At 53.5% G+C, this 25,542-nt stretch overlaps 11 protein-coding genes across 11 annotated transcripts; 4 read left to right on the forward strand and 7 right to left on the reverse strand.

Moving 5' to 3' along the window:
* Positions 1-104: 104 nt before the first annotated feature.
* On the forward strand, positions 105-1,429 carry CLAFUR5_05686 (uncharacterized protein; the record flags this gene model as incomplete). Its single annotated transcript, XM_047904834.1, has 3 exons — positions 105-368; positions 389-1,251; positions 1,297-1,429. 3 exons carry the CDS (start codon positions 105-107, stop codon positions 1,427-1,429), a joined length of 1,260 nt encoding a protein of 419 aa, XP_047761665.1.
* A 537-nt stretch (positions 1,430-1,966) lies between these two features.
* On the reverse strand, positions 1,967-3,872 carry CLAFUR5_05687 (uncharacterized protein; the record flags this gene model as incomplete). The annotated part of the gene is made up of 7 exons (XM_047904835.1): positions 1,967-2,041; positions 2,096-2,213; positions 2,270-2,522; positions 2,589-2,957; positions 3,007-3,097; positions 3,127-3,298; positions 3,370-3,872. The coding sequence occupies 7 exons, from the start codon at positions 3,870-3,872 to the stop codon at positions 1,967-1,969; spliced, it is 1,581 nt and encodes a 526-aa protein (XP_047762752.1).
* Positions 3,873-4,710: 838 nt separating this feature from the next.
* On the reverse strand, positions 4,711-6,203 carry CLAFUR5_05688 (Annexin C1; the record flags this gene model as incomplete). The annotated part of the gene is made up of 3 exons (XM_047904836.1): positions 4,711-5,093; positions 5,153-6,052; positions 6,137-6,203. The coding sequence occupies 3 exons, from the start codon at positions 6,201-6,203 to the stop codon at positions 4,711-4,713; spliced, it is 1,350 nt and encodes a 449-aa protein (XP_047762607.1).
* Positions 6,204-8,722: 2,519 nt separating this feature from the next.
* CLAFUR5_05689 (uncharacterized protein) lies at positions 8,723-9,198 on the reverse strand (the record flags this gene model as incomplete). The annotated part of the gene is made up of 4 exons (XM_047904837.1): positions 8,723-8,784; positions 8,841-8,901; positions 8,992-9,085; positions 9,170-9,198. The coding sequence occupies 4 exons, from the start codon at positions 9,196-9,198 to the stop codon at positions 8,723-8,725; spliced, it is 246 nt and encodes an 81-aa protein (XP_047761669.1).
* Positions 9,199-9,471: 273 nt separating this feature from the next.
* CLAFUR5_05690 (uncharacterized protein) lies at positions 9,472-11,927 on the forward strand (the record flags this gene model as incomplete). The annotated part of the gene is made up of 2 exons (XM_047904838.1): positions 9,472-11,844; positions 11,907-11,927. 2 exons carry the CDS (start codon positions 9,472-9,474, stop codon positions 11,925-11,927), a joined length of 2,394 nt encoding a protein of 797 aa, XP_047762179.1.
* An 83-nt stretch (positions 11,928-12,010) lies between these two features.
* CLAFUR5_05691 (uncharacterized protein) lies at positions 12,011-12,914 on the reverse strand (the record flags this gene model as incomplete). Its single annotated transcript, XM_047904839.1, has 2 exons — positions 12,011-12,711; positions 12,770-12,914. 2 exons carry the CDS (start codon positions 12,912-12,914, stop codon positions 12,011-12,013), a joined length of 846 nt encoding a protein of 281 aa, XP_047762180.1.
* A 287-nt stretch (positions 12,915-13,201) lies between these two features.
* Positions 13,202-14,373, reverse strand: CLAFUR5_05692 (uncharacterized protein; the record flags this gene model as incomplete). The annotated part of the gene is made up of 3 exons (XM_047904840.1): positions 13,202-13,456; positions 13,565-13,746; positions 13,860-14,373. The coding sequence occupies 3 exons, from the start codon at positions 14,371-14,373 to the stop codon at positions 13,202-13,204; spliced, it is 951 nt and encodes a 316-aa protein (XP_047762181.1).
* Positions 14,374-15,064: 691 nt separating this feature from the next.
* CLAFUR5_05693 (Monacolin J acid methylbutanoyltransferase) lies at positions 15,065-16,378 on the reverse strand (the record flags this gene model as incomplete). The annotated part of the gene is made up of 3 exons (XM_047904841.1): positions 15,065-15,781; positions 15,840-16,222; positions 16,282-16,378. 3 exons carry the CDS (start codon positions 16,376-16,378, stop codon positions 15,065-15,067), a joined length of 1,197 nt encoding a protein of 398 aa, XP_047762182.1.
* A 1,020-nt stretch (positions 16,379-17,398) lies between these two features.
* CLAFUR5_05694 (Response regulator mcs4) lies at positions 17,399-20,128 on the reverse strand (the record flags this gene model as incomplete). The annotated part of the gene is made up of 1 exon (XM_047904842.1): positions 17,399-20,128. The coding sequence occupies one exon, from the start codon at positions 20,126-20,128 to the stop codon at positions 17,399-17,401; it is 2,730 nt and encodes a 909-aa protein (XP_047762176.1).
* A 1,491-nt stretch (positions 20,129-21,619) lies between these two features.
* Positions 21,620-23,545, forward strand: CLAFUR5_05695 (uncharacterized protein; the record flags this gene model as incomplete). Its single annotated transcript, XM_047904843.1, has 1 exon — positions 21,620-23,545. One exon carries the CDS (start codon positions 21,620-21,622, stop codon positions 23,543-23,545), a length of 1,926 nt encoding a protein of 641 aa, XP_047762177.1.
* Positions 23,546-23,760: 215 nt separating this feature from the next.
* Positions 23,761-24,325, forward strand: CLAFUR5_05696 (uncharacterized protein; the record flags this gene model as incomplete). The annotated part of the gene is made up of 2 exons (XM_047904844.1): positions 23,761-23,966; positions 24,034-24,325. The coding sequence occupies 2 exons, from the start codon at positions 23,761-23,763 to the stop codon at positions 24,323-24,325; spliced, it is 498 nt and encodes a 165-aa protein (XP_047762178.1).
* Between the last annotated feature and the right edge of the window lie 1,217 nt (positions 24,326-25,542).

The raw sequence follows: 25,542 nt of genomic DNA on the forward strand, positions 1-25,542 counted from the left end.
CACAGAGTGTAAGTTACTTGTCAACGAAAGTAGGTCTTCCTCGAGGAATGCACCGAATCTGCTCTTTCCGAGGGCCGCGTTCTTTCCTCGGGAGTTTCTACATGATGTCAGCAGTACAGCAAGTGCAATCGAAAGGCATCTTCCATGGCTTGCCAGTCTACCCACCGGACTTCTCTGGCCTGGCTGCCATCATCACTGGAGCCAATGGCATCTCCGGACACTACATGCTGAGAGTCTTGTCAGAGGATCCCAAGCGATGGAAGAGAATCATTTGCTTGAGCCGCAGACCTCCGCTCACACATGGAGGCCTGCCGGATCATGTGGAACACATATCACCCGACTTCCTGAGTAACCGAAGGAAATCGCGAGTGTCTTGAAAGGGCGTCAGGTGATCGCTGATCATGTGTTCTTCTTTGCCTACATCCAGCCAACTCCCAAGGAAGGAGCCGGCCTCTGGAGCAATGCGGAAGAACTGGTCAAGGTCAATTCGAAGTTGCTGGACAACTTCCTCAACGCCTTGAAATTAGCAGGCATCACTCCCAAGCGTTTCATGTTGCAAACTGGCGCAAAGAACTACGGAGGACATCTAGGCCCTACGAAAGTGCCTCAAGAGGAGACTGATCCTCGTGTGGAGCTTGAGCCAAACTTTTACTACCCACAGGAAGACCTGGTATGGGAGTACTGCAAGGAAACGGGCGCTGGCTACAGCATTCACATGCCCGGTCCAATAGTTGGGGCTGTGCCGGATGCGGCAATGAACTGCGCCTTCCCACTTGCGGTATACGCAGCTATCTGCAAGAAGACCGGCAAACCGTTCGAGTTTCCAGGTGACATTCATAGTTGGCAAATGCCGCAGTCCATGTCGGCAGCTCAGATGAATGCTTACCAAGAGGAGTGGGCAGTTTTGCTCGGCCCTGCGAACCAGAAGTACAACACTTGCGATAACAGCGCCTTTACTTGGGAAAAGGCATGGCCAAGAATCGCAGGTTGGTATGGCATGGAGTCAAAAGGTCCGCAAGATGACGACATCTACACCGAGACCGAGACACGATTCAATCCCAGAGGATATGGTCCCAAAGGCATCACTCGCCGAAAGTTTCGCCTGGTAGAGTGGGCAAAGAAGTCTGAAGTGCAAGATGCGTGGAGTGAGCTTGTCAAGGAGAATGGACTGGCACAACAGCTTATGGGTGTTGATCGAGTCTTTGGCTTCCTTGATGGGACATTATGCAGACCTGCCCCACTGTTGTTCAGGTAAGGGACACGTTCGTGCGTGCGAACGAAAGCTGACGTTTGCAGTATGGACAAGAGTCGTAAGCTCGGCTGGCACGGCTTCGTAGATCCATCAGAGGCTTTGTTGGAGGTCTTTCAGGATTTTGTGAAGTTGAAGGTGATCCCGCCGGTGCCGAGGGTGAAGGTGAGCTTCAATTAATCGCGTATATCGAGCGGGGGTCGGTGACAATGGCCTACATGGAGAGTCGAATGGATGTTACATCGTTACGCTGGGTGCACGATACCTGAGCCTATATGACGTTCGCTTGGGCCCTCTTACTAAGAATCGATCAAGAGCTGGTGACAAAGTACGTTGCCAGCTTGGGTCTCGACTTTACTACTTGACTAGCTGTCCAACGGGCTCATGGCCGTGAATCACAAATACGGCGACGCGATACAAGCTCGAATGCATCGGTACGGCCTTGCTACGTAGCTATACGCCAGCGCGTTCAAGTAAAGGCCTTTGCTTCAATAATGACAAAGTCGAAGCGCTCAGCGGCAATCAACATAGTCACCTGCCCTCGTATATACCGGGCCGTGGCTCAGCTGTGGAGGGTGTCACGATCGCGGTGACAGTGACAGTTGGTATACACTGGTGCCGCAACTAATCTTCTTCTACATCCATCAGACCATACACCGACACGCGGTCTCACATATTACGAGCATCCTCGACGTCGAATCGACGCCCCTGGATCGCTTAGCTGCAGTGGGTGCTATTTGAAGCGATGTTTTCCGATACCACACCAGCATTGACAAGACTGGTCCATGACCACTGTTGGATGTCAGTACGAAGTCTCGAGCCTCATCTGTGTTTGGGCGAACTCACGTAATCTTGCAACTTGCCCTCGCCATCGACAGTGTCGACGTCGTTCAGCATCTGGTAGTTCCCAAAAGCACTGCCCAATGCATACAAGTCATACGCGAATCTCTGTGTATCATACAACCTGGAAAAGTCCAGGTCAGTACACTTCGCAATCCCTGCAGTCGGCATCGAACATACCTCTTGCGATCAGAAAGCGTGTTGTTGTACAGCACCTGCAGAGACCACTCTCCAATGAAGACTGGGAACTTGCCATCACCTTCCCCAACGTACTTTGCCTGTCCGCAGATGGCTGGAGCCACATACTGCGCGTAGATCCCAGACGCGGCGAAGAAGTAGATGTGTGAGTCGATGACTATGTTAGTATCGGCGGGGTAGAAGGGGGACCAGTACTGCTCGCTGAAGAAGGAATCTTGCAGCATGAGTGGGATGCCTAGTGATTGTGAGGGTGAGCATCTTCACGATGAGTCCGTCTGGCTTTCAGCTGGAAAGGACTTACGTTTGTCCACCTTCGCGATACGCTCGAGGCAGCCGTGGATGTACTTGTTGATCCAGGCGGTACCATCGACAGTGAGGCCTTCTGGCGTGGCGAAGGCAGCACAGTTATCGGAAGCTTCGTTTATTGGGGCAATGTTGAAGCCGTTGGTGTGGCCTGATCTCTGGATAAAGTCGAGGATCGAGTCGATTGCTAACGAGGAGTAGTCGAAGTTGGTCAGGTTCTGGAACCAAGCGTCGTGTCCGAAGGCCTCGCCGATCTGAAGCGTGTTGACGCCTCCGGGGAGAGAGTGCAACCCTATGATAACGTGCATGCCATACTGTTCAATGGCGTACTTGGTGATTTCCATGAGATTTTCTTGTTGGTTGCCATCTATCCTTCGGTCAGTACGCTCCTAGTAGATATCGTGCATGATACTCACGATAGAGGTTCGAGCCAGGCACCTTCACCCAAGCAGCATACGTGGTAAAAATCCTCAAGGTGTTGATCCTGGGCTTGCCCATGGTATCGACCTAAATTTCTCGAGGGTTGGTCCACACACGTCGAAGCCAACGGCGCCACACCAGGACCACTCATCCGGATAGCTACCAATGTTGGGGGCCCACCATTGCGTGTCGTAATTCTGCTCCTGCTCGAGCCAGGCGCCAGTGTTGACGCCATTGGCCTCGTAGGTCCTCCAGTCGATGAAACTGATGGGGGTAGCAGTGCCGGTGCTGAGGGGAGACTCAGATGTGGTGGTGGGAATAAAGGAGACGAGTGCTTAGAGTTGGATTTGTGGATGTACTTGACATAGGCATATGTACCCTTCGTCTTAACGGTCTCTGAGATCTCACTGAAGTAGGCACATTCCGCGCCGTCGTTGTAGTTGAAAGCGACGCAAGTATTGTTGCTGTTGCACTTTTTCGCGCAGCTGTCGCCTGAAACCAAGACGGCTTGTCTGGCACCGATATCCACAAGCTCTGTACCGGTAATGGCAGCGTCGCAGTAGACGCCATAAAATATGCCATCAGAAGAGGTGTACTTGTACAGAGGGCAGCTCCCTTCAATCACTGCTGGTTTTGGTGTTGGTCCAGGAGCATCGGAGGAAGCGTCTTTTGTGTGACTTGGAAGCAAGCCGCTCGAGGATGGGTCAGTCCGACTAGTGTGTGACGTCTCTGGTGGTGAGTACGACTGTGATGAAGGGTGTTGCGATTGAGGATCATCTTTCACGGTTGCGGCATGTCCAGTGATGGCCAGAGCCATCAGAGCCAGAGCCAGCACTGCAGGGGTCGTGAAGGTCGCCACCATGGCGATTGAACGAGGATGGAATACACGCTGCGAGGAAGGGCGAATGGAGAATAGGCGAAGACTTATCTATACTGCTCATTCTGGGGCCATACTGCCCCTTCGATCATCCGTCCACGTCCTGCCCGTGAGCTCCCCCCTTGATGCGCCCAGCTCTTCACGTAGACCGCTTGGAGAGATACCGCGGTCATGACCGTGGCAGATCAAACAGTTGAGTCTGCCTGCTCCATTTGAACATCTACATCAGCAGAAATGGCAAACACATCGCGAGCCGAGTACTGTCGGCATGCCGACTGGAGAGGCAACAGACTTCATCCGGTGCGTGCCGAGAAAATCGGCGTAGTAGTGGCGAAATGTGGTCTACCACTATCGGTAAGTGACGAGGAAAGCAGAGCCGCAGGGTACGGTGGGTGAAGTGGCGAGGCACCAAGCACGTGGGACCGTCCGACCATGGTATAAGGTCTATGGTCAGCACAATGGTGGACCCCTCCACGATTTATACCTAGCGCGTGTATGTCAGGCTTGGTTGAGATCTCGGCTTGACCATGTGATGGGTGGATGTGCCGTCATCACTGCACATGTCTTGAGGCCTTGACATCGCATCGTGGAAATTATCATAGGACGCTGAGGATCCTGGGCAAATATGTGGAGCAAGAAACCAACGTTTCGCAATCGCAGGTGCTAGTAGCCCAACTCATAACTTCGTTAGGCATCATCCAAAAATGCTCGCGAAACCATTCCTGAGTCCTCCTCGCTGGGTATCTCCCCCATGAACTCCACGGCGCCTTACTCAAGTAGCTAGCAGAGTCAGCTAGAGTTCTAGCTCATAGTAACCAGAAACCTAAGAAGAGAGCAGTACCACCATGAGCTTCTTGTAGTCGCCAGAAGTCTCGCTCTGTACGCGAGCAGCCAGATCCTTCTTGTAGAAATGCTTGAACGCAGCCTTTACTTGCTGCAGGCGCTGCTTGTCCCAGTGAATGGCGACTATGCGGCGGACCAGGGCTTGGTCTTTCGTTCCCATCCCTGCCATAGCTTGCTCGAGTCTGTCGGCATCGTGCTTTGCAGGATCGGTGGCGGCGCCAACCATGAAAAGCAGAGCGTCTTCCATGTGTCCTGAGAACTCCTTCTTGATCACGTCTTCCAGCGATTTGTGGTACTTCTGCTTGTATGCCTGGCTGATAGCGCGGATCTGACCATTGCTCCTAGAGGTAAGAATCGTGCATACTGTGTCAAATGTCAGAACGTGTCCGTCAGTATCGTCTCCTGTTCGTGCTGTTACTTACCAGTGAGTTGATCTGTACCGGTGCGGCCCTCGGTTGCGCCGTAGATGTCCTTGACCCAAGTATCGATCTGCTGCGGCAGAACCGGCGCAGACTCCTCTTCACGTCTTGCAGCCATGACCATGTCGTACATTCTTTCCGTCTTCGCCGAAAGGTCACCTTTCACATCACTCTCGAGCGACTTCCTGTGCATCTGCTGATAGTGCGCCTTGATCGCATTCATATCCGCGTTCGAACGACACAACAGAACATCGTCGAGTGCGCTCTCCTTTGTTCCGGCACCTGCAATAGCCTCCTTGACTACGTGACAATCCTGAGCGAGAGGACCGCGAATTATGGCCTCTAGACCTTCCCGGAAGTATCCAGAAGTCTCAGAGTGGACGTCTTTCATGAGATCGCGCTTGTGTCGTTGTTGGTAGGCGACCTTCAAACCCTCGATTTCCAGTGGTCCAACGGATGCCAGGGCACGAATAAGTCGGTCTTCATTCGTACCAAATCCCTTCATTGCCGCACGGCATTCGTCCGCTGCGTGTGACATGTCAGCTGGGCATCGCTGTCTGAGATCGTAGCCTGGCGAGGGCATTGCTGGTGGACCAGCCGGTGCTCCGTATCCCTGTTGCGGCGGAGGTTGACCGTAGCCACCCATTGGAGGCGGTTGGCCATAACCAGCTTGAGGAGGTGGTTGTTGTCCATAAGGGGTCTGGCCGGGAGGCGGCGCGCCATAGCCTTGGCCTTGAGGTAGGTATGGTGAGTGGCCTTGCGGTGGAGGGGCGCCATATGGTGCACCATAACCTTGACCTGGAGGAGGACCGTAGCCTTGGGGAGGTTGCTGGCCGTAGCCTTGCTGTGGATACTGCTGTTGATTCATTGGTGGTGGGCAGCCTCCTTGTTGGGGTGGATATGCTAGAAAGTGGTCAGCAGGTGATACTTGTAGCGCTGTGGAATCTCACATGCGCGGTGACATGGCGCGTTCCTTGGTGTACTTACGTGGCTGTCCTCCATAGCCATACTGGCCCTGAGGAGGCGGGCCACCGGGTGGAGGGTAATATGACATGATCTCAAAACTTTCAGCTGGGTAGGGTATGTGCCTGCGCAAGGGGATTGTGGCTCTGTCAGCGACTCAAGGGATGCGAGGACGTGTGTCTTGCCCGATGAAAGGCAACGAGGTCACTGAGGTGTAAGATAATGTGTAGTTGTGGCTATGCAAGTGCACGAGAAGAAGGCGACGTCGCGTGATAGTCACTGCCTGCTTTGTTATTACGTCGTGGGGCTGAGTTCGGGCAGCTCTAGCAATCACAAGGATCACACTTGTGGCTACATTGTCCGCCACAGCCCATAGCGTGCGATCCTGCGACCGTCGCGATACAAGATATGGCATTGCCCTGCCGAGGGAAGGGGGGCGGATTTCTTGGCTTCCGTCACCAGCCATGTCCTCCGAGGGGCATTCACTCATCTCCGCCACCCATCACAACACACTTCTCTATCGTAACCATTTATCGTATTGCCCGGAGCCTGACAAGCTCGAAAGTGCCATGGGCGGCGTCGATGGTGCAGATTCCATCACCAGCTACACCCTGTTTCACCACGGCAGAGTACTCGAGACATGAGTTTCAGAGGTACCATCTTCGACGTCCAGGCAGAGCTGTGCCTGAGAGGCCAAGCCGGATAGCTATCACACCTGCAACCTGTACATTGTACCTTGCACGACGTCACAACCTCTTTCAAGTTTCACTCATCATGAGCCTCACTCTCTGCAGGAGCGAAGAAAGGAAAGCTGTCGGCTTCGCCGTCGACATGCACAGCGGCAGATCGCTCAAGATTCATCCAGGCAATGCCGCCATCGTGCTTTATGCAGTCTTGAAGGTTCCAACCACATACAATTGACACTGCTTCGCATGCGCACTTCAAGCGGGGCCATGCCGGTCATGCAGAGGTTTTGTCCAAACGAGATCATGAGTCTATCCTACTTTTATGAGCTAGGCTTGGCTATTGCCATCTTGCGTAGCCATGAAGTGTTCGTCTTCGCCTTGACAACAGCTCCCCTGCACCATCACTGCCCTGTACTACCCACCTTATCCCCAATATCACGCAAGATCTCTTCTAGACAAGTCGGACTACATTCCGAGAGATTTCCCACGCTTATGATATATCCCCCCGTGGGCTTTCTTGGGGCCGGGCTATACTTCGCAAAGACCCACACATATCGCCACAGAGAGTAGGCATCATCCTCGAGCGACTGTCACGCCTAACGACCACATCCCAAACACCTTACAGCAAAAATGGAGACTATCCTTCAACAAAAACGACATCATCAAGACGACCACCACCACCCGACTGCTGCCGAGAATATGGCGCAACATGTCATGGGCAATCAGCTTGCACCACGATCACGCTCCAGAGGCAGCTCGATCGCATCTAGGTACACTCCCGATGGGTACCCAAATCGACTCAGCGCAGAAATGCCGCGAAGCGAAGACTACCTGACACCATACCGCCGCCCTTCAAATACCGAGATGGTCCTGCATCAACATCCAAGATCAGACTCGGGATCAAGGCCACCATCGCAAGGCTTCACCCCACCAGTGCCAGAGCAGTATCAAGCGCCTACAGGGACTGGACGAACGTTACCTCCTGCGCAACTTGGAATAAGCCAACCCAACGCACCATCACCGAGAATGTCTTCCGACGGCTATGACCAGAGACCCGCGCGGCCGCGTTATGATTCGAATGCTTCTCATAGATCAGGGAGGTCTGGGAGGAGTTCGCATGGTCGGCACTCTCATGAGTCGAAGCAGGAACGGCGCGAACGACAAGGCCGGTCGGGGAGACCTGTGTCAGTGCCGAGAAATCACAATCTGAATGATGATTACACTTTGACGCGACGCGAAACGCCTAGAGGGTAAGTCAAAATTGTCCGTTCGTTGGGAGTGCGGGTACTCATCGTGCTCGCAGATATGGCAGCTCATTGTTTTCGATCTTCGATGGCATCAAGACGGCATGGAAGAATTAGTATGTTAGTATTTTACTTCTGATTCTTTATTGATACCCTTGTTGCATTAGGTGGAGTAGAAACATAGCGGAGCGAACAGCGAAGGCATACAAATAGAGCTATCGTATTGTTGGCCTGCTGTACCGATAATAGAGGACCGCCCTTGACCGGGTTCCTTTCTTCGGCGGGAATGCTTGATACTCGAAGAGGGTGGGCCCTGTGGTCTTCAGAACTTTTTGGTGTGATGCGGGTTGATCGTCGTTCTATCAAAGGTGATTCTGTACTTATCAACATGGCCACGTTCGCGGCTCTGGATGCTGGCATTGCAGCGTTGATCAAAGCCTAGGTTGCAGGCAGATGTAAGCACCAAGCAGCTTCTCATAGCGTGATGGACTTAGGCGGCTGGCGTATGGATCACAAGCCACGGTCATTCCAAAGATGCAAAGGTAATCTTGCCCACACAAAAGAAACGTCCCATGCCTTGATTCTTCTGATGCTTATATACATGCTTCTCCATAACCCTCGCCTTGCCGGACCCGCTTCTCGTCGCTCGTCGTCCTGCCGGCGGGTACTGGGGATGGGATCTAGTTGGAGCCGAACCAGGTCTTGTGACCGAGAACCATGCGGATCATCATGTATTGGGATGCTGTGAGCCTGCATCAGTATCTTCAGATTTGTGCCTCACGATCGTGTCCTTCTTACCAGCAGTAGTCGAGATGAGGAGGGCGTAGTATGGGTAGAGCATGTACTTGGCGCGCGGGCCCTATTGTTCGTGGTCAGTCTCTCGCTCGCTGCATTGTCTCTATTCTGTCTGCATCTTGCTCGCTCCCCTCTTAGTGTCCGATGTACGCACCTTGTCCCACTGTCTAACGCCATCGTGATTCTGGTGCAGTCGCTGCCATGCTGGCACGTTGTTCTTGCGGTAGAGGCCGGGGAAGGATGGGAATCTGGGAGGATGAGTTAGGCATTAGCTCTCGGCATGGTGGTCCAGCGCTCGGTAATCGGAGTTCGAGGCGTGTATGGGGACTCACCCAGCCTTGCGAGGGAATGAGGCGCGCATGTTGGCGGTGATCGGGGTGGTAGCGTGGAGTTCGATGTCGCGGTGGTGGGAGTGGAAGGTCAACGTCAGGTATCGTAGGAGAGCTGCTCTCGGGATGTTCCGGAGAAGCGAGCCAAGAAGTCCGTCAGCAGCTTTCGCAGATGTCTCGTGCGACGCGAAACAGCTTCATCCACCAACACAGCTGATGTATTGACCACAACGAGACAAGCTGCTGGAGCTGGACACAGATGCAATGGCGCCAGATCGAGGAGAGTGTCTAACACGCCCGACGCTATGGGCGCGACTGCATTCGATAGGTGGCTAGGGACTCCATCCACTCTCTGCTTCCTTCGACGACTTCTTGCAGCTACTGGAAATGCCAATCACTATAGCCTGATACCCAAGAGATCTGGCCCGATATGGCACATCCGGCCATACAGCGATGTGGCTTCCCTGGAGTCCAGCCGATACGAAGCGCCGTCTGCGACGAAAGCACGATCTAGACACAGTACAGCGAATGTGCCTGGCAATGTTGCATTCGAGGCAGAGCAGAGCACAGTCTCCCACGCCGATATTGCTGAAAGAGCTTCGCGCGCTCTATGGGAGCATGCAGAAGTTGCAGCCAGACGAAAGCAGGCTCAGCCGGGATTGGATCATCACGAGAGCCGGCAGAACATAAGGACTTGGATCGACACGATCGAGCGCAGGCAGCGTCTCGATGGTTTCGCCGGCATACATGATGTTTGGAAGGGTATGCGGTACCGTGGTATCGATCTCCCGGTGATTGGACCTGAGGCAGATATTCTCTGGCCGATGCTGCTAGGCGCGTGCATCACAGCCAAGTTCGAAAAGGAGCAAGATAATATACGGGAAAGCATCTTGCAACATGCCAAGGATCTATACACGCGCTCAGGTGCTCTCTATCCTGGTCTGCACAGGCTGGTCGTTGGACGAGCCATTCAATTCAAGAACAAAAAGCTTACACTTAGGTGGCATGAAGACTTCATCAAGGACTTTGGCGCCTCCAACATTGATCTGCGACTGCTGGCAATAGACTTTGCTAGGACTCTGCATAGCCCGGATGGCAAGAGGAACTTCAGCGCCATCTATAAATCCAGCAACCAGAGGAACCTGTATGATCCCTTCATGACCGCATTGCTATTGACTGGCGATGATCGTTTTGCTCTGCGCTGGCATCGCATCTTCATGAAGCATGGTGATGGACCAAGTGCTGAGATGCTCGCGACCGAGGCGGTCCAACGCATGTTTCGACTTGACGAGGATAAATCGTTACCAATGTTACACAGGAGACCAGCAGACCTGGCGAGCCCATCAATCCAGGGTTTGCAGTTTCCAACATTGACTCGGGCTTCAATGTCGACAATGGTTGGCGAAGCACATGGCATCAAACCCAAGGAGGTGAGCGACACGTTTGTGGCCAAGCTCTTCGCAACCAGCGCGTTTCCACTGGACATGGTGCTGAAAGGGTTGGGATTCTTCAGCATCGAAGAGCTTGGTCCACTAGCTCTACACGAACTCGCGATAAGATCTGGATCGAGAGATGAACTAGTGCAGAGGCTACACGACCTAAAGCTCGCCGGGATTGAGGTAGGCCCATCAGTATACGGGCAAGTGCTGCAAAAGATAGCGCACGATGGCCCTGACGAGCTCTTCGACTCATTTCTGGCAAGTGACCAGCATCCGGAAGCGTATGATGATCTCAAGCTGCAAGGGCGTCTGCTCGCTGCGTTCCTTGCGGAAGGGGACTTGCCCAGGGCTCATCTCGCTCTCACTGCTCTAGCAAGTGGCGGAGAGTCCTCGAATGCGGCGGCCTGGAACGTTATGCTTCAGCACCACGTCAAAGCTGGGCAGTATAGATCGATCGTGTTAACTTTGCAGCAAATGCAGCTCGCTGGTGTGACCGTGAACAACCACACCTTGGTCTTGATGAGGGAACATCTTCTCCCGCCGCGTGCCCTTGGCAGAGCCCCCGTGCATGTGGAGCCATCAGAGACGGAGAACATACGTCCCTTACAGGTCATGACTAATGTTTGCATGTATGCAGCACAGCATGAAACTTCTGTGCATCACAGCATATGGGTCGAGCTTCTGAAACGTTACGGGATGATGCATAGGTGGGACGAGCTGGAGAATCTTGTTCGATGGCTGGTGTCTTGGTACAGCTCAAGACCAAACGCCACTCGCCGTGCACGGCGCCTAGCTGAGCCTTCGCAGCTACGACTCATATTCACAGGCCAAATGTTGCAAGCCATTGTAACATGGGGCTTCAATAACGCGGCTGAGCGCAGACTACTAGGCAACAAAGGCACTGGAGCGAGGCGGTTGACAGTGCACGGACACTGCGAGACTTGGGCGCAAGGGGTAATGTTACTGAAGCAGCTGAGTTCTCAAGGATTATACATTGCTCCCGGAACTGTCCGAAACGCTTTACTCAATCGTCTTTGGATTCTGTTTGGGCCTGCCTGGTCACTCAAAGCTTCCAATGAGCAATACAAAGAAGAGAACGAATTGAGTCTGGCCCACTACGTACAGCATGCGGATGAGATCTGGGATCGAAAGCTTTTCGACATCAGGCCTGAACTGCTACAGGATACGCCTGGCAGTACCGCAAAACTCATGCTCGCCATCTTCGGTCCGACTAGACGAGTCAGCCTGCAGCGTAAAGAAGTTGCCGATGTCGTGGGTTACGCTCACACCGTAGCACACAGGAAGCGCAGGTACGATCGTAATAGCATGCGAAGAGCTCGCGCGTGGCATTACAACCCATTCCGCCACGTTGCCACAACCAACGCTAGATCGAGCAATCAACCCGTCAACCCTCGAGCACCGCGTCAATGGCCTTCTGCTCGTTCAACGAGTTCGCATCAGCTACCCAATCTTGCAAATACTCCGGAACAACTTTCACCTTATTCTCCTCTCCAGCAATCGGCTGGCCCAGAGTGAAATACGTCGGCACAACACCAATCCAAGTATTATTCGCAACCTCCGCATTCTGCAAATCTGCCTTCTCATCGCTCGGTCCGCCCGTTCGGACTTTCGCAGACGCGGTCTCGATCCTCACTTTCACCACGCCCGTCGACTGGATCTCATCCTTACGGGGTGGTTTGCGGCTATTGTCCCACCGCTCGGGAATACTATTGTTCGTAATGAGTCTCAACGCGAATTGAACCTCGTCTTCATCCTCGACCACACTGCCGTATCCAAACACCACCGCGGAGCGATAATTACAGCTGTTGTGGAAGGGCGCTAGGGCGAGGACGTAGCCGTCTACGAAGGTGCCACAGACGGAGAGGGGCAGTTCACCACCGCCGTTCGTTAGGCGGAAGAGGCGTGCCACGGAGGAGCCGTGGAGGTATAGGCTGGCTTCTGAGTCGGAGGGGTATGTTGCGACTGCGCCGAGCATCGGGAGGATTGTTGGGAATGAAGGTCCTTCTTTTAGGGGTGCGTTGAAGGCGACGTGGAGGATGGGGACTTCGTTCAGGATGCCGTGAACGAGGTCTTGGTCGTATTTTGCTGGTGGTGGGGGTTAGTCTTGCTGTGTATGGTTTTACTTGAAGATGTTTACACGTACTCCTTTTGGCTGCTAGTCTTACGCCTTTGCTGCGCTCATCTGGGGTGTATTGTGCTGATGGTGCCATGACGTGAGGTGTGCCGACTTCTTGGTGGTACTTTGTGCTGCTTTCCTTATACGTCTTGCTGTGGTATGCTTGCTTCATATAGTCCTTGACGATGCGGACCAGTCACGGTGTAGGTGTTGCTAGCTTACGCCCTTTGTACTGTGTGACTAGTGTCCGCATTGCTATCATGTCGGGTAGGGCGGAGTAGTGGAAGCTGTACATTGTGGTTCGGCTGCGACTGCTGTGTTTGGAAGGTGCCTTGCCTCAATGCACGAGGTGGAGAAGGAGCGGCCAATGAAGTCATGCCTGTTTGTACTGCTCTCATAAAATCGTCTGCCGTCTACAGTATCGTACATGTACAAGAAACGTCCCTGACATGAAGTGTCTCAAGCAGCATACTTCTCCAATTCGATCTCCGTCCACTCCCACAATTTCTTCGCCAACCCATCATCATTCGCAGACCTCGTCAGAGCTCCCTTGAACCCAACAGGCTCATAATACACCCCACTCTCAACCCGTCTCTTCCCAGCACCCAGCGGTGCTGTGGCTGCCCATTGTTGATTCCAAGCGCATGTCTCGGGCGGCACCATCATCCAATATGAGGTGATGTACACGAAGATCTTGTAGAAAGTGCTGAGCCCCTGCCAAACAAGGGTGTTAGCTATACTCGAGAACCACGTGGTAATGTCTTAGCGGATGGTGCAAGACATGTCCGAGACAGACGATGCCTTCTACCCTTCAGTACTTACCTCGACAAGTCCTGTAGCGCTCACTCCGGGATGTATGGATACTGAAACAATATCTGGGTGTCGCCGAGCGTATTCTCGGGCGTAAAGGAGGTTTGCCAGTTTGGACTGGGCGTATCGGGTCCATGGGGAGAAGACGAGACCGAGGTTGTTTTGAGGTGTTTTGAGGGTGTCGAATTTGATGCCTGGGTGCAAAAGGATGTTAGCTATCATGGGTGTGTTTCACTGAGCATGTCGTGCATCCTCAGCGCTGGACGAAGCAGCGTTGTCTACGCCTTGCTCATATGCAAGTACATACCTCCACGTGGATGTAACGAGTACGCCATGGAGCTATCCCACACCACTCGCGCATCACCCGTCTTCTTCGCCGTCGCCTCCAGCAAAGGCGTCAAGAGCTGTACCAACAGGGCATGTCCCACATGATTCGTCCCAAACTGCAGCTCGTAGCCCTGCATCGTGAGGCCCGGCGGCTTCGACATTATACCAGCATTGGCAAGGAGAATGTCCAAACGCTGCTCTTTAGCCAAGAAGTGTTTCGCTGCTTGCTGTACATGTTCGAGATCGGCGAGGTCGCAACGTAGGAAGGTCACTGATATGTCCGGGTACTTGGACTTGCACTCTGCGATGACTTTGTCCGCGGAGGGCTGCGATCGACCGGTGAAGTAGATATGGGCTGGCTCGTGGGCTACGAAGCTGAGGACTGTCTCTCGACCAAGTCCTCCAGTTCCGCCGGTGATTAGGATGACCTTGCCTGCGAGGCTGCCGATCTCGTTCTTCGCATCGAAGACTGGTTTGCGGAAGGCGCCGGACATGTTTATCGTGCTGGTGTGGGTGTTCTGTTGGACCGGATGGTGTAGGGTTGCTAGATGATAGTAGTTTGATATGAAACACTGTCCCTACCATCGCCTACGTCTTGCTCTTATATCGCTCAGTCTCGGTTGGCGCATCTGCTGATTGTCGCCAGGCAAACGTGGTTGCGTGCAGATGTATCTGGGTTCAATGTCGTGCCCTACCTCCGTATTCAGACGCTTCCTTCGTGCAGCATTGGCGAGGAATGGAATTCATCCGAAGCCGACGATCCTCTAGGGAAGTCCGGAGTTTGCGTTTCGACACGTCCGCTCCTTCTTTCCCTCACGACAACCATACGGCAACGACTATCTACCACTGACTTCACGGCCGGGGCGGACGACAGGTCAGAATGGACTGACCCGATCCGTTCCTTGGCTATGTGGTGTTCGATGACAGCTGCCTATAGCGAACTATCTATCGACTGCTATCGCCCTCACCGCGAACAAGGATTCGTAAAGGCTGCTCAGCTGCCAATGTCAAGCATGCTGTAATGACGAAGCCAGTCTGGGTAGAGGCGTTCTACCCAACTTGGACATCGCGAACCCGAAGAGTTCCGCCCAGGTCACTTGAAGAAAGCCCTCATAACATGCCAGCCAGCATTACGCAACAAATACCCTGCTGTACCTCGTACGTACCTCTACATACCGAATCCATCTACACAACCCCCGCCATCCTATATACCGCCCTCTCCACGATCCCCGTAACCTCCTTACAATACGGATCTCCCGGTGGCATAACCTGCGTCCCAAACGTCAACGCCACACCAGCCTCCCTATCAATCAACCAAAAAGGATTCACCAGCCCACCCCAGCTCATCGTCCCCTTCTTCCTCCTCCCCTCATCATCAGCCTGAAAAATCAACCCTCCAAGCCCATGCTGGACCGGGATATCATTATTAAACTCGCCAATTAGCATCCCATTGTAATTCCTTACAAACTGCGTCAAAGCCACTTGACTCCCCTCTCCAAGTTGTGGTTTGAACATCTCATCCACACTCTCAGGCTTCAGAAGGACGCCGTCGTTGGCGAGGAGCGAGTGGAGAACTTTAATATACTCCCCCATCTTCGCGTATGCGCCATGGCCACCGAAGCAGTCTGTAGCGAGAGTGTTGATATTAGTGGCGTTGTCGGGAACCAAAGCACCAGACTCGGTGCGTTTGACGAGCTGGGGGATTTTGCTGGCGAGAGAAGGGTTGGTCTTAGGCCGGAAGGTGATTCCAGTAAGGTTTAGGGGCAAGCAGATGTATTTCTGGATCCAGGCTTCGAGGTCTAGGCCGGTGAGACGCTGAAGGAGGAGGCCGGTCCAGTCGAGGCCGGGCGAGTACATCCAGCTCTCTCCGGGCTCGGCGTGGAGGGTCGTGTCGTAGCGGTCCTACGTGCGAGGTCAGGGTCGCATGCTGGTACATGTGATGGTGTGAATAATTACTTACGAGGATCGTTGGAGCCATGGATTGCTGCTGAGGGTCTCGGCCACGCTGCTGCTGGTGCTTGATGGTATCTGACAAGAGCATATACGCAGCACCAGAAGAGTGCGTCAACAGGCGTCGAAGGGTGATTTTCTTCTCCCGCCCTTCGAGGATAGGCTTGTCGTCCTTGTCGAAACCCTTCAGGATCCCGAGATGTCCCAGTCCTGGAATCGTAGGCGAGACATCATCGTCGAGACCGATAACGCCTTGTTCTACTGCCTGGAGAGCCGCGATGGATGTCAAGAGTTTCGTCTGAGAGGCGAGCATGAGGACGGCATCTTCTTGAATGGGATCGTCTTTAACGCCGTAGTGTTGGAAGCCTGTGGCGTGGTGGTACTGGAATGTACCTGCTCGATGCGGTCAACGTCCCCGATCATGCCCATGGAGGGATGTACAATGTACGAACCATCTCTATTCGTAGCATAAACAATCGCATGAGGGATCTTCCCATCCTTGACAGCCTGCGCCAACCTCTGCTCCAGCTCCTTTGCTATTGATGCCATGATGTTCTTTGCAAAGCCAACCTTGGGATGGCGTTCCAACTATTCGAGAACGTCAGTACGTGAATCGATATGTCCCAATGTCGAAGCGCAAGAAAGAGTCCCTCGGCATTTCTTATAGATATCATGGCTCTCTACAGCAGCGTGGACAGGTATGTCAGCAGGATCGACACGACGCCAGTCACGCTAGTCTATAGCATGCAGAACTCGGCACCACAGTCAGGCACGAGAGGTAGTTTCTACGCGAAGTGGTCGAAGCTCTAGCTTTGCATAATCGCTCGCATTTCGTACGAGCTGATCAATGGCATGAATGTTGACGTTCTTGGATCTTGAGAATGGGGAACTCCGCCGAACATGCCTCCCATCAATTGGCCGGTGAAGTATAGCCCGCTGTATCGGTTAATCCTTCAACCTTTGACATGCATGCAGGATCACGATCCCTGCTCAGGTCAAGGCCGCACATGGTATAGACTCTGCATCCTTTGCGATCCTTACATATTGTTCCGTGCTGGGCATACGTGCTACGGCATTCGTATCAAAGTCAAGCTGACAAGCTGACTGCTACTGTACATGGATAGCCGGAAGGGGTTAGCGTAAATACAGGGGTTGTAAAAACTATGCCCAGGACTGTAGACTGGGGACAGCAGTAATCAATAAGTAGATGGATGATGATAGTAGCTGTCGAAGTCTTCATCTCTTTGAAAACAAGGGTATCCGCTCGATATCAATTATGCTCTGCTCTGCAGTTCCCATGCTCATGATTTATTGCTTTCCAATTCACCGCGCTCTCAAATGCTACCCAGGAACGCCCTCGCTAGGTCTAACACATCTTGCCCGTTCAGGGTCTGCAGTACTGTATCCTCACGATCCCCACGAAGCTCGAAAACTGCGATCACGATTTCGTACAGGTAAGTCCATTGCCGTATCCGATGCTTCAGCTTCAGCCTCAGCCTCAGCCTCAGCTTCAGCGTTGTCCTTGTCCGCTGGAACCCCCTCGCTGCCATCTGTGCTCCTCATTTTCCTTCAGGAAGCAGCCGCTGCGGTAGGCAACTCCTTTGCCAACGCTGCATTCGTCTCCTCCTTGGCGCCATTAACTTGCGAGGCAGTGTTCTCCGAGGAACTCTCCCGCCTCTTCCGCCGCTCTTCTTCTTCTTTCCTCTGTCGTTGCTTTTCCTGCAGCAGGGCCATCTTCTCCATCTTCTTTTTCTGCTTCTCCTCCTGATCACGATCCTTTTGCTTCTGCTCTTCACTCTTGCCCTCTTCCTCTTTCGCAGCGTAGTCCTTCCATTTCCTCCAGCCGTCAAAGTCGATAAGTGCTTGCATACATCCCCATTCCTTCACTTTTCGCTCCAGCCACACGAAGTTAACGGGTTTCGTCAAGAAGTCGTTGCAGCCAGCTGCGAGCGCCTCGTGTCGATCCGACTGAAGTGAAGATGCGGTAAGGGCCACGATGATCACAGGCGACTTGAACAAACCATCCGACTTGTCCAGCCTGTCGTTCTTGCCATTGTCCTCGCCGTTCGCGTTAGGGTCTTCTCCATTCGGGCTACCAGGTGTCGACTCCGAGAACACACCAATACCATTGACCCTCTCCAATCTTCGAATCTCTCTTGTTGCCTGCAGTCCGTTCATGATCGGCATTTGAATGTCCATCAGCACCAAATGGTATCCTCCTCCTTTCCACTTGTCCACTGCGATTTGTCCGTTCATTGCCGTCTGCCACCTGACTTTCAACCTCTTCATCAGTCCCTCCAGAATACGGAGATTGATGATGTTGTCCTCTACTATGAGAACATTGATGGGTGGTACGCTGGCATCCAGCATGCTGGAGACGTTTGGTAGAGCAGGGTTAGTGCCATATGGATCCGACTGTGGCGTGCCTGTGCGCTTCGTGATAACCTTGTCTGGTGTGGGTTTCCGAGTCTTTTTAGGACGTGACGACCCGTGTTGCATGGCCGGCGGAACAACTCCAGACGGCGTAGAGGGTTGTGAGATTCGTTTCATGGCGACTGGTAGATCAGAAACGGGTGGTGTAGGCAGTGGTGGAGCTGGAGGTACACCATTGGCGAGCATATGCTGTGCTTCGGACGCTGAGGAGTCTACACGTGGCCGGCCCATCGTCCGATGAGGCAGTGTTGGGTTTACCATGGGCTGACTATTCGCGTGGGCAACGCCAGTGGGTGATGCAGTATGCTGCCGACCATACTTAGGTCGATGTTCTCTTTCCGATCGATGACCGCGACTTCGACCTCCTGGAGACGGCAGTGGTGGGACCTGTCCCGTGTTCAGCACTGAGATGGAGCGTGGGTGGTCAATGCCCATGACCGGGAGGTGGTGACCGGGAGGTGCGGCGGTGTGAGGTAACGTGGGTTGTATGGCTGCTGGCATAGGTGGGAAATAATCAGTTCCGTTTTCTTGCGGTCTAAAGTCATCATTCGCATAATAGCTGTGCGGGCGATGACCGCCTGGTGAGGGTGTAGGCCTGGTCCTCTTTTGCGGTACATCAATAATCAGAGCATCGTCTACCGTCTGCCCTCCGGGGTAGTGTGTGTCTACCGTTCTGCACATGTCTTCATCAGGACCAAGCGTTCGTTCCTGTCGATGAGCTCCCTGTTCTGATCGAGAAACGATGCGCAACGTCATGTCTGGAGAGTCGAACGTCTTGCCTAATGAGTTGCGATACTTCTGCAAGATCATATCGCGGACGTCGTCCACCAAGTCATCCTGTTTGATCTGCACCAGTGTGGCAGACTGGCCTGGCCGCTTGACCCATATCTTCCGGTGCAGGAGGGTAGTCATATCGGGCACGCTGGAAGTGAAGTAGTTTCGGAGTCCAGCTGTCGGAGGCCCTTCAGTACTGCCACCAGTCACTGGTATGCCAGCGCTGGAGCCTTCGTGGGACCTCTGTGGAGCGTCCACCAGTGTCCGCACGATCGTGTCGCCGGTACTATGGTTCAGACTGGAGTGACGACTGTTTGTCTTTGCAGCCTTTGAGCGGTCTCTCACCGGTGCAAAGTCCCTCTCTTCACTGCTGCGCGGTCTGCCAACAGACGAGGCGGCTGCCGACTCCGAAGACTGACTTGGTCGGTGTGTACGTTGTTGTTGCAGGGCTTCTGGCGTAGCTTCTGACACAACCAGCACGGGATTGGTTGGCACGCGGTCGAGGTTCAGCTCCAACCCGGGTGGTGGTGAGCGAGGTGGTGAGTGAGGAGATGGTGAGTGAGGAGATGGTGTTCGGTTCGTCTTTTCCAGGAGTGTGCCGTCAGTGTTGGTCAGCGTTCTGCCGGTGTCGGTGGAAGAGTCGGATGGTGCAGGGTAAGATGAGGTCTTTGGCAAGTCGAGCTGCGAGACTGTGTCGTTGCTGGCGTGTGAATGTCCCAATCGCTTGGTGTCGGCGTGCAACGTTGGGTCAGAGGCCGTCCTTGGTTGGCCCGAAAGAGGGCTCTCGTCGGAGAAGGAGTCGTTCGTCGAGCTCGTCTCTTTCGGCTGGCGCGTGATGGTGCAGGTGGTCGCAGGTAGCTGTTCTGGCAACTCTTCGGATATACCCGGCTGAGTTCCGAGCCTCTGCCTCAGCTTCGCCAGCGACGACTGTTGCCTCAGAACTCGTCGCTCGGAGGCAGAGGGTGGTGGGCTGGGCGAGACCTGAGGGGAGGTGGCAGCGGTGCCGGCGCTGTTGCTGCTGGTGGTGGAGGCTTTGTCCGAATGTCGCGAAGACCAGCGACGAAGAACAGGTCGTAGGCTGAATCGAGGCATTGATGTGCAGGCGCGCAGAGGTACCTCGTAGAGTTCAAGTCAAGCCACACCGGGGGTGCCCCATGGTCGGAGAAACAGAAGCTGTGTACAGTGTACTGTACTGCGGATGATCTGTCGAGTCGCGCGTCACGGGAAATAATACACTGCTGTGGGTTGGGATGCTCAGGTGTACGGTCGACGGTAAAGAGTGGCTAGTGCTACGCTTCCAGGCACTCCGCTCAGACTTGCCTACATGTACAGTGTACTAGGTACACACACAGACTCCTCCCGTTGCGCGCGCGGTCTTCGCGTTGCTGGAACTTGGAAGGGCAAGCAAGATCGGTTGGCAGAGCCGCGTCGGGGAAGGCGCGGATCGAGCTCGACTGCAGAGATCGCGGCATCGATCGGGCAGCATACTGTAATAAAACAAGATTGTGCCTTCCGCCGCCGACTCGTGTTTTGCAGCTTGTGCCTCTTGCAGTAGCACTTATCAACCTTTCGAGGTGTTGTGTAGTCAGCAGGCACGACTATGCCACAGCATAGCACAGCATAGCACAGCATCCATATCATCGCTCGACAGTACAGTAACTCCGATTGCTTTCGCTCTTCAGAGCTCTCAGCGACGATCGCCCCCACTTCCCCAGAATTCACGTCCACGCGAGGCACATTGCAGTGGCGGTGCATGCACCATCATCGATGAGAACCACTGCAAAGATTCGATCCCGACAGCATCAACTTTAGACATCACGTTTCATACATGTAGTCACATGTTGCTGTAAGCGATTGGCTGAAGGGGAGTGAGTAACAGAGCAGCCTTGAAGGTCCGTCACGACAGTCGGATGACTCGAAATGTTTGGCGAATATGGAACAGAGTGTACATGTAGTTGCTAATCTCAAGAGTCATACCGTCGTCTTCTCAGCAAAATTTAGGGCCAGGTTCATTTATCAGCCGCCTTCGCAAGCCACAAGCTTCGCCGCACCCCAGCAATCGCCGCACCCCAGCTCGGATTCTCGCGTTCCGACACATGGTGTTGCTGGCTTGTATCAATTGCCACACACGCTCAAAATACACGATATGTAGCTCAAATTGCTCAGAATAACATCGCGAATACAGAATTTGAGAGCCTGTGGGCACTATAGTGGGCTCCATGGTGTGTTGTTGTATGTGGTGAGGTGGTGAGAAAGCAAGAAACGCGTGAATCTCGACACGGGCGCATGAAGCTTTGGTGGGGCTCTCACCAAAATCCCATGCCGAAGCGTCAACACCAACCTCTCGGCAACACAACGTGTTTTTACGCGATATGAGTATGCAGAATATGGAAACAGATAGCTGCGAACACATTGGGAAAAGAATCAAGTTGATATGAGCAATATTGGTGGTGTTGATGATAAAAAGTCACTGGGGTGCGGCGGTTGCTGGGGTGCGGCGAAGCTTGTGGCCCTTCGCAATGACGCCACACTTCCCTTCACTTTCTTCGCGTCGCGCTGCAACGTGCACATTTCTGCACTACCATGACCGGCAACACTCCAGGTCGGCGCACCAACTTGACAGACCTGCCGCCGGAGCTGCTAGAGCATATCACCAACTACCTGCCCACCGCCTCTGCTATCGCTGGCCTAGGCAGAACCAGCAAGACATTGCACGCATGGGTTGAGAAGGATGCTTGGAAGGCATTCTCAAGGAATGCCTTTCCTTCGCTATGTCCTCAGATTACCGCCCCATCATACCGAGAGACGGCACGCACGTTGACGACTGTATCCAAAGCATGGGACAAACGAGCCTTCATTGCACGTTACGTTGAGCCTCATGGTTCCATCACATCACACCCCAGTGGGAAACAGCTTAACCAATGGAAACCCCCGAGAGGACAGACATTAGGCTTCACACCTCAACTCGATGTCTTCGAAGAAATTGGCCCAACATGGAGAGACAGGGAAGAGACCCTTGCTTTCAGTGCCGGCGCCGAAGTATGCATTCGCGAGACGGCAAGAGGCGCCGAAGACAATGTGAGCTGGAAGACTTACCGTCCGCACTCTGCATATGAGGGAAGAGATGATGTGACGACACTTCATCTCCTACGGCCCGAGGAAGGAAGAACTGATGCGAGCATCAACTTCATCTCTGGAACCGCCAATGGCGATCTACAAATGATCGGCCTGCCAGACACCGTGTCCCCAAACCAGGATGTTGCCATCACCTACTTCGCCACTCAAGGCTTGAAGGTCAGATCAAGCAGCATATATCGCTCTCCGGGACAGCCAACATTGCTTGCAGCCAACCTGGACGACACCAAGGTCGCGCTTTATACTGTAGACTCAAATCAGTCTAAGATTGCACCTGCGAGCCAAATTGAGGTCCATCCACCGCTTCGAGCTGATGGAAATCCTGCTCCGAATCATAGAGCATGGTCGACTGCTTTCTTGTCGCCGACTACGCTGGCAGTCGGTGCTGGACCTTCAGCAGCTCCGCTACATATCTACACAATCACTGACTCGGGCTTGTCGCAGAGGCCTACGCGAAAGCTTGCCTTACACAATCATGAGGATGGTGTCGACGCAACAATCAGCAATCAGTCGCCGAGAGCTCACTTGACCTCGATATACACGATCATGCCAATGCCAACATCGATAGCCTCTCACGATCATGGCCAAGTCTTTCTATCTGGAGCTTACGATGGTGTCGTTCGACTGCACGATCTGCGTTCGCAACGCGATGTAGAGCAGGCATACATCGATCCCGCCGACGATGGTGCAGTCTACAGCATACTTCCACGCGGTCGCGAGAAGCTTATGGTTGGCACCAGTAGACACAATCTGCTCAAGGTATTTGATGTGAGAATGGGAGCAAAATGCTACAGCCATCAGGACATCCACACCAATCAATCCCCCAACACGGGTGTCGAAGCCTGCGATCCGGAAAGCGACTACAACATCTTCCTGCGTAACAACAACGCCTCCTTCACCACTCGTGGCAGCAATTGGTCGCAGGGTCGAAACAGGTCTGCCGACTCGAGTGTGTACTCACTCGCATCACCTTCAGCACATTCTCCCTATGTCTATGCCGGAGTTGAAAGTGCCGTCTACGGCATAGCATTCGCAGAAGCATTGGACTCGCACCCAGATCCCACCTTCTTCGAGCCGTGGTCCGCACAGGCCGAGCCTCACAATCAATCTCCGAAACACATTCGACAACAAGACAATGACTTCGTCAACAGCAAGTTCAAGGCTGAGCACATTGGCAATAAGAACGGCTCGCGCACCTTCGAAGCTAAGGATGTCCTTGGCCTTGCTATGTATGACCAGGGCGCGAATATGAAACTTTGCGTGCAACGTAGTCTATGGGAGACGTGGCGAGCTGGGTCGCCAAGGCGGAGAGACAGATTCTTTCAAGGCAGGCTTGACGAGCGATGGAAGGGGGCGGCCGAGTTTGGGCAATAGAGTTGCAAATGATAGAGTCGTGATGTGCAGAGCTTCTCATGACTGCCAGCGCAGCAGCGCAGTCCGACCAGATCATCTGAGCGTTAGTATGAGATGTCACAACGACAACACCAATGCCAGCGCATAATCCAGCTTTTCAGAACTCCCACAGCCTACAGACTCATCAACACTGTGCACAGAAACCAATCTAAGCAGCCCATCATCACCCAGAAACAATGTCCGAAGAACTCCAAACTCTCCACGAAGCCCAGCGCCTCCTCCAAGCGGCCTACGACGAAAAGCGAACAGAAGAGGCTCGCGTCAAATACCTCGAAAACCAAGCCTTCGACAGCTGGATCGCTAGACTGTCCGATCTGACCGACAGGGTCATTACCCATGAGCGTTTCAAAGACGTGAAGCTGGCGGAGAGAGCCAAGCAGCGGTATCTTCACGCCCTCCCGTCCGCAACTTGACATGTCGGATAGCTGATATAAGTGTTCTGCGCATAGACTTAAGGATGCGATCCAGCAGCACAAGAAGGCTCGACAGTGGGATCAGATCAGGGGGATTAGAGAGCATATTGAGGCGTTGGATATTGTGATTGAGGCGAGAGAGTATGTGGTGGATCGGTTGATGATGCGTGTGGAGGAGTGTGACGAGGTGCACGAGATCGAGTATGAGAAGATCCAGATGAGGGACACGACGATGGAGGGGGAGATGGAGAGTGGTGGTGTGGTAGGAAATGACCGTGTCCAGGGAGGCATCGGAGGGGCCAGGGGTCAGGTGAAGTCGTGGTGGTGATGGCTGTCAGAAACAAGTGGAATCTGATGTAACAAATTGATCCACAAGGTGTGATAGCAGGCGATCAGTCTCACTATATGCTATTATTGTTGCCATTTAGAACGTGTTGTCAAGGACTTATCCCCATTCCCCTCCAATCTACTGCTATGGACTAATGGGAAGCGAAAAAGGCCAAGGCCGGAATCTGGCAATGGGACATCTGGATATAGCGTCTCGCAAAGTGTATTGACGATGATTGGTAGTGTCAAAGGGATATATGCACGACTTGTAATGCCTGCAACGTACCAATCAGAAGCTAACATTAGTCTTCTTTATAGTATCGAGACATATCACCGATCAGACAACGAGGTTGCAGTATTCCCTAGATATTCAAGACGGCAAAAGATCGGATAACATAACGCCGACATTTGGTATGGGATGACTCGAACCCACTGGATATCCACTGATAGATCTCCGCTAACTATACCCCAGTAAATGGCCAACTGCAGAGACTTCGGCCACAACGGCCTGACAGTAGGCCAGGCTTGGAACAACAGAACCCAAGCAAAGCAAGCCGGAGCACATGGCCAACTCCAGCGTGGCATCTGCGGCGATCTGATTGGTGGTGCATACTCCATTGTGCTGAGCCACAAGTACGCCAGTCTCGACGTCGATGACGGCGATACGATAGAGTATGCTGGCGAGAAGTCGGATGTCTGGCGGGATCAGTATGAGCCTCCGGACACGCATGGAAATCGCATCCTTCAGACCTCCATTCGTATTGGCCGGTCAGTCAGGGTGTTGCGACACCACAGCTGCGGGATGCATGGGCCACCAAGGGGCGTAAGGTATGATGGGTTGTATCGGGTGGTGGGAGTGGCTCAGCATGTCAATGAGCATGTAGGTGTGTATGAGCGGTTCATCCTTCAACGAGAGTATCCTGAAGAGTTGGAGATGGCTCCAGGCTCTGGAGCAGAGTTAGCAGGTTATAACACAACAGGGAATCTTCCTGGAGAAAGCTCGTGAATGCCAAGACATACAGCACCCCATCTCCCACCCTCCCATGCCTGCCCCTCCCTCGTGACCCGTCACATCGGCGTAATTCTATGCTGAAAACACTCGTCACCATAGAGACAGTGGCCGTATGGACATACATCCAAGGGCTCGCGGGACATGATAAATATGCCGGATTTGGTGGCTATCACGAGGTTGCTAATGCAGCGTGAGTGCAGTATCTC

The sequence above is a fragment of the Fulvia fulva genome, chromosome 5, assembly GCF_020509005.1.
Source record: "Fulvia fulva chromosome 5, complete sequence".
Classification (NCBI taxonomy): Eukaryota; Fungi; Ascomycota; class Dothideomycetes; order Mycosphaerellales; family Mycosphaerellaceae; genus Fulvia; species Fulvia fulva.